Below are 16288 nucleotides of genomic sequence, written 5' to 3'. Positions count from 1 at the left end.
AAGAGAGACATTGTCCTTTGCAACTGTTCCGAGAAAATTACTCAGCTCTCTCGTAACTTTTCCGTCTCTTGAAACAGGTACATTTTGTTTGTTCAAAAAAATCACCGGTCTTTCATCACGTGTCCTTGCGTGAACAGTTAGCAGTTTTGTCCTTCCTCTCCATTTTTTGGGCTTTGGTACTTCATAGTACATGCACACACAAAAAAAGGTGACTGCGAATTTAATAATTAATTAAATTCTTACTGCCTCTCCATCAATAAATAATTAGTGTGCATAATTCATGCGTAGTTATATTTAGAAAGTAAAAGTACCTGTTTCAGTTTCTTCCTCAACAACATTTTCCGAATTAGAAGCGTGCACATTCTCGGTTGTTGGCGGAAGAATGCCCTGCTTTTGACGTTCCCGCATTGCTAAATAAGCAGATACAGACCCACGTGATTCTAAATTGCTCGCGGATTTTAAGATTTTACTACATGTTGGTTTCAGGAGCTTAGATTTACTGTTCATTTCCTTGTCAGATGTTTTACCAGCTTGCGATGGTTCATTCTCTGTTGCAGCGGTGACATTAGATCGCGAACGAGTTCTTGGTCCAAGGGGGACATGGTTCTTTTTCTTCCCATTCTTCGTTCTCTACAATTATTAGGATTGCAAATATAATGTGAGGCCAAAGCAATAAAGAGTATAAAATAAAAACAAAATATATAGGAAACTTGATATAGTGATAAACAAAATATCAGGTCTTAAACTAATAAAAAACACAATTTACACTCTTAAGAAACAAGGAAGGAAGGCCAAAGTAATGAAGAATGTAAAAGAAATCCATACCTCAGATGAATCATCACTATCATGTTCGTCCTCACTTTCCGGATTATAATCATCATCATCCGGAGAGGCTTTGTCTTTTTCTTTGGATTTCTCAATAACTGTTGCTGATCGAGCTCTCAAATCAATCACTAATTTTTTGATCCCAAGTTCTTCCAACCTTCTATCATTTTCCTTCATTCGATTAAGTCTTTCTTGCTCACATGCTGGTAGCGGTGGGGGGGGGGCACCTGCAATAATTATAAATCAGCACTGTTATTAGTGTAGCTCAACTATGCATTGTACTTTCTTTCTAAAAATTTGGAAGGAGTGTTTAAGTGAATATTACAAGTGTTACAGTCCTGGTTAGAAGAAAAAAAAGAGGAACACTGACAAGGATACCTCGATGTCAGGTATAGCAAGTTCAAGGGGACATCTTACTTGGCGTGCATCACCTTGTAGCTGATCTTTCATTTTCTCATTATTTTGCAAAGTACGGGGTCTTTTTCTTTTGATTTCGGTCAATGGTGGTGGGGGCAACTACAATAATTTATGAAGACAAGGTCAGTGATTAAATTGACATAACACAACAATAATCATTATAACTTATGTTTTTAAGAAGGAAAATTAAAAAAATACCTCTTTATCCAGAATAATATCATCTTGTAACTGCAGTTTCCTTCTAGCAGACCCTTTATCGTTTCCTTGCCCAGCAGTTGCATCTTGCTGAGTAGGCAACAGAGCTGGCGATGATCGTAACGCATACCTCCGACTGGGCTCAGGTGTCTTCTTAACAATCTTCCTTGGGTTCTGCTTCTGCTGGAGTTCATGTGTGGTAATATATTTCCGCTTTTGTATTTTCTTCGGTGAAACTGTATTTATGCAAGAAAAAAATCCAAGTCAAAGAATTATCTTCAACTAATATGGACATCCAAGTCCCATTATGTATATATAAAGAGATACAGAAATAGATAGAGATGTGTACTTAATGGGGACCTAATTATTTATCAGCAATAGGCATACCTTCAAACAGGCTTTTCCTCGGCCTGACAATCACGTGTGGCTGCATCTGACACAACGGCTCAATTACAGGGTCAACAACTGTGTCTACATAAAGCTTGACCTCTTCGCCATCGTTGCACTTTTCTATCTCTTGAATGATGTCCAGGTCAGTCCTCAGCAGCTTCCAACCACCATGTTTTCCTTCTTTTGCATAGACTCCTCCGATTTCATTAAGTTTGAGGAGATCCTTCACCTCCTCCATCAGATCATTATAAGCCCACATATCAGCATCTACATTATAAATAGTCAAGCAATCTCCACCAGAGTAACTTGTCCTCTGAAACTCCCCACCGTGGTACAATCCAATATTAACGTGTTTTTCTGCCATCCTGCACAGAGTTCAAAGAGATGTCAATGGCTGACCATTAAACAAAAATATTTCAAATGTATCTTTTCCAAATCCTAGTATGCCATAAACACATATCTCGAACTAATTGGTAAACACATATTAGATCAAATAATAAACAACAAAATATTCATGAATTGGCACTCGACACAAATGCAACAAACACAATTTCGATCACAAAAAGTTATTAAGCATCTACTTCATATCCTATATTTGTTTTTATTACACGTGTAGGATATTTGCAGCTAACATACAAAATTATAAAAATAAGAAAAATAGTTATCATATGCATCTACTGAATCAACTAAATTACAGTAAGGAGATTTAATCCCAACACTACGAAATATAACTAGGGCATGCTGAACTTACCAAGACAATAAATATAAACTACAAAGCAGACAACGACGACAAAAAATTTAAACTACAAAGATGGATTTCATTGAAGAATTCATGGAAGAAATAAATTAAGATATTCAATTACATCTAAATAGTCCAAACACAGAGAAAATACAAAATAAAGTTCACTGCTGTGATTAATTTTAAACTTATAAATGTTTAGCAGTTTGGTTGCTTCATTTATCGGGAATGGGAACTCTTGTTGTAGGGATATCATCTCTGCACCAACTCATTTCATCAACATGAGTTTGAAGTCCACAAACAAATTCAGTCTCACGGAGATCAGTATCGTTGACATCTTCATGTGCATCCACGTTTCCATTATCACACCACTCCCTCGGTAGTTTCTTAATTACGTAATGTACATTCTTTTCGATTGGGTCTTCCACATAAAAAACTTGTTGCACTTGTTTGGCCAGGACATGAGGATCAGATTTATGGCATAACCTATTGAAATTTACTCGAATGTGACCGTGTGGATCTTTTTGTTGTTGGTACCAACGACACTTAAATAGGACAACTGTAAATAATCCCCAGTAATCAAGTTCTATGATATCTTCTATCGATCCGTAGTAGCTGACATCCCCAACTATAGGGTTCTCGTCTCTAGAACTAGAGAAACTAGTTGTTTGTGCAGTCAAATATACACCACTGTTTTGTGTTGTGCATCGAGAATCTCTATCACTTGTGTGGAATCGATAGCCATTAACAACATAACCAGTAAACCTTCTAGCTGTTCGATTAGGCCCCAACGCAAACACCCCCAAGTCAGATGAAACCTCCACCATTTTCCCAACCTCTTCTCGTAACCAGTCCCAGAATTCTGCCGTGTGTCTTCGTGCCCTCTTGTATCTGTTCGTATTTTCATGGTTGTCCACCAAGGCTTGATGTTCCCTAAAATTATACTAAGTTAAAACAGTGCAGAAAAGAAAAAGTTCTTGAATTATGAATTAAAATTATTTACGTTAGAGCTTATTAAACTTACTCGAGGAGCCTCTCTACTTCTTTGTTACCAGTATTGAACAAAACATAGCGATGACTTGCCTTCCAATCAACATCTTCCAAATGAATAATAGTTCCATCTTTATTCCTTCTCGTTCCGATATGATATTCAGCTTGTGTTGGCCCTCTTTCGAAAACTGTTGAGCACATGTTGTTTTTTGTTGTTTCATCAGCAGCCAAAAATCTTGAACAAAATGTTACACATTCTTCAGCTATGTAACCTTCTGCAATAGAACCTTCCGGCTTACTTCTATTACGAACGTATGATTTCAATTTTGCAAGATAACGCTCTATTGGGAACATGTTTCGAAGGTGCTGAGGTCCCCCAAGTCTAACTTCTCTAGTTAGATGAACAAGCAAGTGCACCATTATGTCGAAGAAAGCTGATGGAAAAATCATCTCAAATTGGCAAAGTACCTCGACGATTTCAGTTTCCAACTTCTCAAGCTCCTCCAAATCGATAACCTTGCTCCATAGAGCTCTAAGGCAGGCACTCAATTTCATCAAAGGTACAACAACCTCAGCCTTTGTAGTTTTTTTGATGGCAAACTGCAACAAGTAGTGCAGTATGAAATGAGCATCATGGCTCTTATACCCCACTACTTTCCTCTCCTTTGTGTGCACATATCGCCCTATGTTGGAGGCACAACCGTACGACAGTTTAGTGTTTTCCAACACTGAACAAAAGATCTCGTTCTCTTTGTTCGACAAGTCAAAGATTGCTGCTCGTATTTCATGGTGTGCTCCATCTTCTGATAGAACAGGATGGAGGGGTTTTCTAATTCCCATTTCTTGTAAATCTTTACGAGCGGCAACATGATCTTTTGTCTTGCCACTTATATTGAGTAAAGTGCCCAATATGTTATCGCAAACATTTTTTTCTATGTGCATGGCGTCAAGGTTATGTCGAAGTGGATTATGCTTCCAATAAGGTAAATCAAAAAAAATTGACTTCTTTTTAAAAGGGCCCTCAGTTTTACTCTTTGCCTTTTTATTCTGCAGGCCGAATTGGTTTACATACCCAGACAACAACTCCTCAATGTCAGTTCCCGTTAAAACTGAAGGACACTGCCCCATTTCAATTACGCCATTAAACCTTTTAGTATCCATTCTCCACTTGTGTGCAGAAGGAAGAAACTTTCGGTGGTTCATATAGCACATTTTCTTGCTATGCTTCAAATAAAGTGATGAAGTTTCATAATGGCAGACAGGACACCCTAGTTTGCCTTTTGTGCTCCAGCCGGACAACATAGCATATCCCGGGAAATCGCTAATAGTCCATAGCACTCTAGCACGTAAATTAAAATCTTCATCAGCCAAGGCATCATAAGTATTAACGCCGACCTCCCATAATTCTTTTAACTCGGCAATTAAAGGTTGCATGAACACATCAATACTATTCTTTGGTGAATCTGGACCAGATATTAGTGTCGAAAGAATTAGATTTTCTTGTTTCATGCATAGCCAATGTGGGAGGTTGTAATTGACCAATACAATTGGCCAGGTACTGTGACTTAGGTTCATTGAACGATAGGGGTTGAATCCACCTGAGGCTACTCCTAAACTAACATTCCGATTTTCTAATGAAAAATCAGGATAGTCAGCATCTATCGTCTTCCAAGCCTCTGTATCAGCCGGATGTCTTACTTTTCCATCCTGTTGACGTCCCATATCGTGCCATTTCATTAGTTTCGAATATTCCTTGCACATGTATAGCCTCTGCAATCTCGGCTTTAGAGGGAAGTACCTCATCACATTAGCTGGCACTTTGTGTACAACCTGCCCCGGATCACTAGCATCATTGCCTTTTTTTTCCGGTAACACCCACCTAGAAACACCACAATTGTCGCATTTTTCTTTGTCTTTATTTTCGCCCCAGTACAACATGCAATTATTTCGGCATGCATGTATTTTTTCATAATGTAAGCCTAAATCCTTGATCATATTTTTTGCAGCATTCAAAGACAAAGGTATTTGGGCATCAGGAAAGGCGTCTCTTATTAACTCCAGCAATTCCCCAAAGGCAGACTCGGAAATTCCATGAGCACACTTTAAATGATAAAGTTTGATCAGGAAACTTAACCGAGAGAATTTAGTTGATCCGGGGTATAGTGGTTGTTTACCCTCCCTAACATGGCCATAAAACTTTCTAGCCTCTGCATTTGTTAGACTTTCATAGTCATTTTCTAAATCTCGAAACTTTTTACCCGTACAATTGAACATTTCACCTAAATTATCTTCGAAATCAATCCCCGTCCCCGAATCCATCAAGTCAGTACTACCGTCTATTTTGGTATGTGATACCTCGCAAATCCATTTCATATGTAATGGAGAAGGGCCACTACATATGAGATGATCATAGATAACTGTTTGAGTGTGCCAATAACGGTTGACACATACTTTGCAGGGGCACTTCATTTCTTCTCCTTTAGCATGAATTGGAAATGAATTTTCCATAAATGCCTTTATCCCTCGTACATATTCTTTACTAGATTTTGGAAATCCTATCCAGCTACTATAATCATCTTCCATAAGTACACTGTATAATATAGCCTGCGAAGTTAAAAGATTATAAGTGTACCTAAAAAAGCCCGTGTAATCCTCTATGTGCACTATACTACAGTGATACTAGATAAACTAATAATTTCCTACATCTCATTCCCCATTTTTATCCATGCTTTGATTTTTATTAAAATTTTTACTTCAATTTACAACTGTAACTTTTGAATAGCACACAGGGAATAAATGTTAGAATGTAAAAGATCAATAGTCAAAGACTTGTATAGCACATAAAATCAGTTTGAGATTAGATTAATGTCTTAAATATTCGAATAATATATATTTATTTAATTGTACAAGGAACTAAGGAAGGCCTAGTACTGCTAAGAGACGATAAAAACAAGACACAGTAACCAAATGGCAAACAGAGTTAAGCCTTGCATTTGGACATTAAAAAACAAAAAACAGCGAATAAGCAACATAATTTCATCAATTCATCTCGGCACGTAATCACATCAAGAAATGCAATAACCATAAGTACAAGAATCTAAAACAATAAAACTCAAAGAGAGAGAGAGAGAGACGGAGAGAGAGAGAGAGAGACAGAGAGAGGGGGGAGATGACCACAAACACATATTACATTCATATTAAACACAAACTCTAAACGTATTACACATATTACACATATTAAACACAAACACATATTAAACATATTAAATAAGCAGGGATAAATACATAAAATCAAAAATAAAGTTCAATTAGAGGTTACCTTGGTCCAAAATCGAAACCACAAACCAGCTCTGAACCCTAATTGCTAGCTCCAACCGAAACCCTAAAATTCCGAAACCCTAATTGCATGCCCTAACTCCGTTGCAGAGAACCCGAACCACCGAAATGTTGCTGAGAACCACCTAATTGCTGTTGAATCCACCGAAATGAGAGCGACTGAGGTGAGGCTGAGGTGAGCGTGCGGCTGAGGTGAGGTGCGGCTGAGGTAAGAGTTAGGGAGAGTGAGATGGGTGAGAGTTAGGGAGAGTGAGATGGGTGAGAGTTAGGGAGTGTTGGTGAGAGGTGAGTGAGTGAGCGAGGTGGGAGGCTGAGGTGAGTGAGCGAGGTCGAGAGAGAGTGATGTTTCTGAGAGAGAGTGATGTTTCTGAAAGAGAGTGATGTTTTTGGGGGGAAATTTAGCCGCCCATATTTTCACTGCACCTTTTGTACGTTTTCATTTTATTTCATTTTTTAATTTTTTTCATTTTCTCTTAAATTTTAGAAAAATCGATATTTTAATGTCCCGATCCAACCATGATCTGGGCATTATATTTTTTGATTATTTTTTTCCAATGTTAGGAAGGCAGTTTAATAACATCTGTACGGTTGGATCGTCGAGAAAACCGATTAAAAAAATCGAACGACGGATATGTGGGTCTAACCGTTAAATGAATCATATCCTGACATATGAACCCTATTACGATCCGACCATTATCCGGGCATTATATTTTTTGATTATTTTTTCCCAATGTTAGGAAGGCGGTTTAATAACATCCGTACGGTTGGATCGTCGAGAAAACCGATTAAAAAAATCGAACGATGGATATGTGGATCGAACCGTTAAATGAATCCTAATCTGAACCCTATTACGATCCGACCATGATCCGGGCATTATATTTTTTGATTATTTTTTCCCAATGTTAGGAAGGCAGTTTAATAACATCTGTACGGTTGGATCGTCGAGAAAACCGATTAAAAAAATCGAACGACGGATATTTGGGTCGAACCGTTAAATGAATCATATCCTGACATATGAACCCTATTACGTTCCGACCATGATCCGGGCGTTATATTTTTTGATTATTTTTTCCCAATGTTAGGAAGGCGGTTTAATAACATCCGTACGGTTGGATCGTCGAGAAAACCGATTAAAAAAATCGAACGACGAATATGTGGGTCGAACCGTTAAATGAATCCTATCCTGACATATGAACCCTATTACGATCCGACCATGATCCGGGCATTATATTTTTTGATTATTTTTTTCCAATGTTAGGAAGATAGTTTAATAACATCCGTACGGTTGGATCGTCGAGAAAACCGATTAAAAAAATCGAACGACGGATATGTGGGTCGAACCGTTAAATGAATCCTATCCTTACATATGAACCCTATTACGATCCGACCATGATCCAGACATTATTTTCTTTGATTTATTAATTAATTATTTATTTAATTAATTATTTAATTCATTATTTATTAAATATTTAAATAATTTGATAATGTGGGGCACACATGTGGGGCCCAGAAGTACAGCCCACATGTGGGGCCCACTTTTCCATTATTTGTTAAATAATTAAATAATTGGATAATGTGGGGCCCACAAGTGGCGCCCACATGTCGGCCCACTTCTCCATTATTTATTGAATTATTTAAATAATTATTTATTAAATAATTGGATAATGTGGGGCCCACATGTGGGGCCCACAAGTGGAGCCCACAAGTGGGGCCCACATTTGGAGCCCCCATGTGGGCCCACTTCTCCATTATTTATTTATTTAATTATTTAAATAATTATTTATAAAATAATTAAATAATTGGATAATGTGGGGCCCACATGTGGGACCCACTTCTCATTTATTTATTTATTTAATTATTTAAATAATTATTTATTAAATAATTAAATAATTGGATAACGTGGGGCCCACATGTAAGGCCCACGAGTTGAGCCCACATGTTGGGCCCACTTCTCCATTATTTATTTATTTAATTATTTAAATAATTATTTATTAAATAATTAAATAATTGGATAATGTGGGGCCCACATATGGGGCCCACATGTGGAGCCCACAAGTGGGGCCCACTTCTCCATTATTTATTTATTTAATTATTATTTATTTAATTATTTAAATAATTATTTATTAAATAATTAAATAATTGGATAATGTGAGGCCTACATGTGGGGCCCACAAGTGGAGCCCACTTCTTTATTATTTCTTTATTTAATTATTATTTATTTAATTGTTTAAATAATTATTTATTAAATAATTAAATAATTGTTTAATATGGGGCCCACATGTAGGGCCCACAAGTGGAGCCCACATGTGGGGCCCACAAGGGGAGCCCACATGTGGGGCACACTTCTCCATTATTTATTTATTTAATTATTATTTATTTATTTAAATAATTATTTATTAAATAATCAAATAATTGGATAATGTGGGGCCTACATGTGGGGCCCACAAGTGGAGCCCACATCTTTATTATTTATTTATTTAATTATGATTAATTTAATTATTTAAATAATTATTTATTAAATAATTAAATAATTGTTTAATATGGGGCCCACATGTGGGGCCCACAAGGGGAGCCTACATGTGGGGCCCACAAGGGGAGCCCACATGTGGGGGCCCACTTCTCCATTATTTATTTATTTAATTATTATTTATTTATTTAAATAATTATTTATTAAATAATCAAATAATTGGATAATGTGGGGCCTACATGTGGGGCCCACAAGTGGAGCCCACATCTTTATTATTTATTTATTTAATTATGATTAATTTAATTATTTAAATAATTATTTATTAAATAATTAAATAATTGTTTAATATGGGGCCCACAAGGGGAGCCCACATGTGGGGCCCACAAGGGGAGCCCACATGTGTGGCCCACTACTCTATTATTTATTTATTTAATTATTATTTATTTAATTTTTTAATTAATTATTTATTAAATAATTAAATATTTAATTATTTAATGACGTGGCGGTGCACACGTGGCAGGGTTGAGCAAATGTAACAGTAGCGTTGTAACAGAAAAGTTAACGTAACGCTTTGCTGACGTGGCAGTGCCACGTGGCAGTGTGGGCCCACATGTGGGGTCCACCTATTAGTGTGGGACCCACTTTCTTGAACAAGTTTTAGGGGGGCCCACAGGTGGGACCCACTTTTGCTGACGTGTACACTAGTGGGGCCCAAAAAATAATAAATAAATTAAATATTATTATAATGATAAAGCAAAGCGTTACGTCATGTCAGCACTATTGTAACACTAGCTTTCTTCTGCAACACAAGCCCTCTAACGTAACAGTAACTTTACATGTAAAGTAACGCTATTTCGTTAGTGTTACAATAGGTCAAAAAAGTCTGTCTAATGTAACGCAAAACAGGCATTACATTAGAAAAGTGTCTTATTTGCCCATCTATGGCGTAGTGAAATTTTAAACTAAAAATTATAAAGTCTAAAATATAATTAAAATAAGGTGATATATAGAGTACTAAAAGTGTATAAATACAATTATAAATTAAAATTTATGATTATAATTTTTAAGATATATGTAAAATGTATATAATATAAAATTATAATATTTATAATTTGGTTTATTCGATCTATTTGGTCCGGACCGAAATAATTTTTAAAAGAAACGGACCGGACCGAATTTTATTTCGTTCTATTCGGTCTGGACCGAATTAACCAAATTTCTGAAAAATCAAGGCCGAACCGACCGAATTAGCACGATTCGATTTGATTTTTCGATTTCGGTTCGGTTTTGCTCAGCAGCATTCTAACGTTCTACGGTATTCATTTAGAAAATATAAAGAAAATAATAGAAAACTCATTGTCTGCCAGACTGCTAATCAGCATAATTGCCTGCTTTTTTAATATACGTAGATATAGAGATGTGGTCCAAAAATTTAAATTCCGAAATCCGATCCGTAAAAAAGCCCGAAAAACCTCTATCCAGAAAAAAGCACAGTCCGGTTCGATGCGTTTTTAAAAAAACGGGTTTTTTAAAGCCCACATAAACCTCAGCCCGATAGACTTGTCTCTGTGTACATATATAGATACAAGACATAAAGTAGCTACCGGAACTAAAGTGCTCAACTTCTAGTCACATATTTCTTGGAACAAAATAAAGTGCCTGTTTGGCAGATCATTTTAGTCCCATTGTAAGAGAAAAATGCCCACTCACATTTTCAAAGAGTGTTTGGGTGATTTAGAAAATGAAGAAAATATCAGTTTAAATGGTGAAAATCTGAAGTTGGAGACATGATACTTTCTCATTTCATTTTACTTCATATTATGCAATTTCAGCCCGCCATCCGGTTACACTTCTCATTATCTTATTAGATAATTTTTATTTGTTTGATTAATTATTTAATTATATTTATTTAAAAATATTTAATTTGATTAATAATTACAAATTAAATGTGAATACGTGCAACATTAATTAAAAGATTTTTTTAGAGAAATGTTTTTCCAAAATATGATATTTTTATAATAATTTTTCCTTTTTTTAGATAAACAATTTTGTAACTCAATATAATCAAATGCAATTTCAAATGTAACCAAAAGTAAATTTGAATGCAACAAAAAGCAATTTCAATTATCGTTCAAAAAATGAATGAAAGTCGTAATTCGGTTTTCCCATATTAAAATTTGGTTTTTAATTAGTTTTTAATTTATTTTTAATTTTGTTTCGATTTTTTTTTTAACTTTTAAGTTATGATTTACCAAACATACTATAAACTTATAAATAACCTATACGTAAAATTATCCAAACATCTAAATAACTTATAAGTTATGATATTCATATCATATCACGCCCGTTTCAACTTTAAGTCATAAGTTACATTTTTTAAGATAACCAAACGGGCCCAAAATCATCTTTTGTAAGAAAGCCTTCATTCCGATCCCCGTATCACCAGACACTAGATACAACGAATTCGTTCCTGTTTTGTCCATATTATAAGTTGGTTTTCTACTTCTACCTACCTTTTCATTCGCTTTCTAAAATTACCCACCTTTTTTTCATTTTCTCTTCTCTCTCTTCTCCCTCACTAACCTCCATGTTTTTTTTTGTGCCATCTCTTTTTATGTATCTAATTTATTTATAACTTAAATAAATTTTATAAATTAAATAAATTATTTAATTCATTTAAATAATTGATTAAATGTATCATCGAACCTAATTGGATTTTAAACTAAAAAATTAAAAAATATAAATGTATTATATGAATATTAAAATCATTTTAAAAATCATATGCAATCATTTTAAAAATTGAATTCTCATTATTGTTGATAAAGTTGCAGTTCCTTGTCAAATCTAATTCTGCAGTGTTTTATAAAATAATTTTTTTCAGTGATTTGTCAAGTCAAACTTTTCAATGAATTATCACTTTTACCTTTTTAGTGAATTGTCATTTTCAATTTTTTAGTGTCTTGTCAATTCAAACTATCACTCCACTGTTTTAAGTTAGTCTATATATAACTTCCACCAGAATTGTGAAATCAAATAAAGTTACAAGGTAAACTTTTTCGTTTTTCTTTATGAATTTCATGTACTAAATCAATACTAATTATATTATTTGTATCAGATGGATAATTTATCTCTTTTAAATGAAATGGCAAGATCAAATGCTATATTTAACTTAAGTAATATGGAGGATGATGAAGAAGATCATCATTATGAGTCAGAAGCGGATGAATCTGATGATGATGAAAAAAACAATGACGAGTAAGATGATTCAGATCATAGCACCGACAATGATGGTGAACATATTCCAACTGCCGCCTGGTTTACCACAAAAGAGATTGATGGTTCTTCAGGTAATTGTTCAAATGTTAACTCACTTGACGATAAATTTTTTGAAGGTCAGTGTTTTCCAGATAAGCAAATCGCAATTAGTGCTATAAAAGAAAATCATATAAAATATTCTCGAAATTATCGTGTTATAAAAAGTGATACAACACGATACGAGGCAACATGTGTCATGGAAGATTGTCCATGGAGAATTCATGTTATGAAATCAAAGCGATCTGGTTTATTTGTAACCACAAAATTACCTGGAAGCAGTATATTGGGCCATACCACAATATATCATCACTGTTTGATATGTACAAGTACGAGTTTAACCCAATTCCAAATCAAGCATATTGGACATTTCCACTAGCAAATAATTGGGAGGCATACGGTGTTCTTATTGCTGATGAAGGCACAAGAAAAAAGAAAAAAAAACGTGGATAGAGAGGCCAAAACTCGCGTATTAGAACCAAAATGGATAATCCTCGGAAGGTGATTGTTTGTGGACGATGTGGACAAGAAGGGCATACAAGACGCAGTTCAAAATGCCCTCAACATGATCACTAACATTCCATGTCTAATAATAATTTGTAATTTATTTATTTTGCGATGGATTTTATTTTTAGTATAATGTACTTTATTTTATTGTTTATGTAGTGCTTTTTATGTTAATTAAATATATTTAAAATTCATTTAACTAATTTAAAAATATTTAAATGAATAAATAAAATTAAAATTATCTATTCATTTTAGTATACTTTGAATTTAGTTGAACATGCATTAAATAAGAAAAAGAATTTATAATAAAAGAAAATGAATAGAAATTAAAATGAAGGAAGGAAATGGGGGCTGTGCACAAAAGACAGGAGAGAGAGAAGAGAGAAGAGAGAGAAGGTTAAAAACCGGGTAGTTTTAGAAAGTGAATGAAAAGGTGGGTAGAAATTGAAAACCAACTTATAACATGGGCAAAATAGGAACGGATTCTAGATACAACTGATCAGGCATCCTAAGAATACTATACTCTGTAAAAAATACTTTGCAGTAAAAAACAAAACAGTCAATATTATTTTTAATAAGTATTAAATACTCAGATTCTGCATTCATATTTCTCATGATAAATACTAATCATTAACTAAACAGAACGAACCAACAAAACCTCCTTGCATGCATAAAATTAAAACAACACTTGGCCACTTCAACAAAGTACATTACCCGTAGCAAACTATGCCTCTAAACTCATGATTAAGTAAAATCATTGTTGATTAATTACGATACTTCATAATACTACTCCCATCACATTAGACTAGTGGATTAGTTGCTGATGATGCGTACCCATTATTCATCAACCCTGCAGACCAAGAACCAAAACCTGCATCAAGATAACCAAAAGAATGTTGATTATCCTTTGCTACAGAGATTTGATCTTGTTGCCATTCCAAGGCCAAAAGCTTTGTGTCTGGCTTTACTTCAACACCACCAACATTACCTTCATTCTCTTCATAATTAGGAAGCATGAGTCTTTGACAAGTCTCCATAAATGCCCCACCTGCATAGTTATTATAGCTAGTATTCCCATCTACAGACATTCCATATGGAGTGGGAACAAAAGCACTAGTACTAACATTCCCTTGAAAAGTTTGGAAATGATCATTCATCCCATTACTCATTATTCCCAAATCATCACCATTCCCCATAAAATTATGGCCCATGAAATCAATTGGTCTAGGGTTAGGGTTTGTTCCCAGAAATGCATTGTATTTTGAGTCTATGAAGCTAGTAGGAGTCCTAGTACCATTTCCGTGGGGCCCCCCTAGGAGGCCATTGAGATAGGAAATTTGAAGGTCGGTGGATGAGGTGGGTCCAGAGATGACGTGGCTGATGATGGAAGGGTTGGTACTGTTGTTTTCGGATGATTTTTTGGAGTTTGAAATTTTCTTGTTTTTTCGACATCCACCACCCACGGGGATGTTTCGAAGAGTGCCGCCTTTAGTCCAGTACCTTCTGCATGTTTTGCAGAAGTATCTTGGCTGAGAGAGACTGTAGTTGTTGTAGTAGCAGAACTTAGTGTGTGTTGAATCACATCTTGGACATTTTAAAGCTTGGTCTTGTGGTGGCCTTAGTCTCCTCTCCATCAATGGCCTTGAACATGTCAGAATATCGCCGCTTGATGGTGATGATGAATCCATTCCATTCTCTTCGTTCATTGATCCCTTCGTAGCCAGTAGCGGAATCAGGATTTTAAATAATGTGAAATTAAAATATCTAATATATGCAGGTAGACAGTCAAAGCAGAAAGAATGCAGTAATGGAAGGAACCAGGATTTAAAATAAAACGAAATTAAAATATCTAATACAAGCAACTACAAATTCATAGCAGAAATAAGGTAGGTAAATATATACAGACAAGTCGGCAGAAAGAATGTAGTTATGAAATGTATAGTAATAATGCATGTGTTGAAGATGAGGGTGGCATCATGTCAATGTCAAGTCAATAGAGCTAGGCTACCTACCTGTCAAATTATATATATACATTAGCAGAGGGGGCAATGTGTAAAATATATTCTAGACTACAGGAGGATTAATTCACACAATCTAGCAGAATTAAGAAACGGGAGAAAAGGCCAACTAGATTGAGACAAAATAACAGAAACATTGCAGTACACAGATGTTGATATCTATCTCCTACAGTTTGAATAAAATTTTTTGTAATCAAGTAATTAAAAATAGAGCCCACTGCCGACACTCGGAAATGACGGTGACCAACTATTCCTTGAGTGCGTCATGTGTGCACACAGTGTGTACTGATAATTGATTAGTGAGAAATGAGTGAATCAATGAAGCCAATAATTAATATGGTGTATAGTAGTAGTACCTGAAGCCAATCGGAGGAGTCCATGCAAACTTGGTGAAGAGAAGTAAGAGCCATGAAACTACTATCTTTTACTGAATATAAGAAACTTAATTTGTATATATAGCAACCCTCCAAACTACTACTGCGTGTTATGCTTATATATAGAACTTGTGCATGAATATGATATGTATATATAAGTAATATTGTGGGGACTGAGGAGGAGGGGACGAGGAGAAAAATACTGAGTTGTGAAAAAAGGGTTGGGAAGAAAGGATAGGGGGAATACGAGAATAAGAAGGGAGAGAGAAGGAGAGAGAGAGCGAGAGAGATGCTATGGGGTACTCCCGTCGGTGAAGTTAAGGGACCACCTCACTCACTGTCTAATTCCAGTCTACCTAGTCTTCTGTGCCCCTCACCCTTCCTGTGCCGTCACTCTATACATATACTGTTGCATATATATCATGTAATCCATTCATTTTGGTACATATTTTGCGTCCTCTTAACGTGTGTTGAATGCATTCGTACGGATAAATACGTAACTTAGTCTGCCTATTCTAGACTAGTGTTTGAAAAAGAATTTTAGTACTCAAAAATCGATCCATAAAATGAAAATTTTCAAATACTTCGTGATGCGATAACACATTATCAAAATGACACGAAAATAACTAGTTTGATATTTTTGATATACGAACATAAATGTATGAATAAATTTAGTATCGATTTTAAGTTTATACTTGGGTACAAGACACGAAACGAA

The 16288-nt window shown here is 35.2% G+C and overlaps 1 protein-coding gene across 1 annotated transcript; it reads right to left on the bottom strand.

Moving 5' to 3' along the window:
* Nucleotides 1-13721: 13721 nt before the first annotated feature.
* LOC141723703 (dof zinc finger protein DOF5.6) lies at nt 13722-15948 on the bottom strand. The gene is made up of 2 exons (XM_074525566.1): nt 15553-15948; nt 13722-14890 (listed from the first exon to the last, which is right to left on the bottom strand). The coding sequence occupies exons 1-2, from the start codon at nt 15604-15606 to the stop codon at nt 13979-13981; spliced, it is 966 nt and encodes a 321-aa protein (XP_074381667.1). The 5' UTR covers nt 15607-15948; the 3' UTR covers nt 13722-13978.
* Nucleotides 15949-16288: the final 340 nt, after the last annotated feature.

This window comes from Apium graveolens, chromosome 5, assembly GCF_009905375.1.
Source record: "Apium graveolens cultivar Ventura chromosome 5, ASM990537v1, whole genome shotgun sequence".
NCBI classification, from domain to species: Eukaryota; Viridiplantae; Streptophyta; class Magnoliopsida; order Apiales; family Apiaceae; genus Apium; species Apium graveolens.
This window is presented reverse-complemented; position numbering and strand designations above follow the sequence as displayed.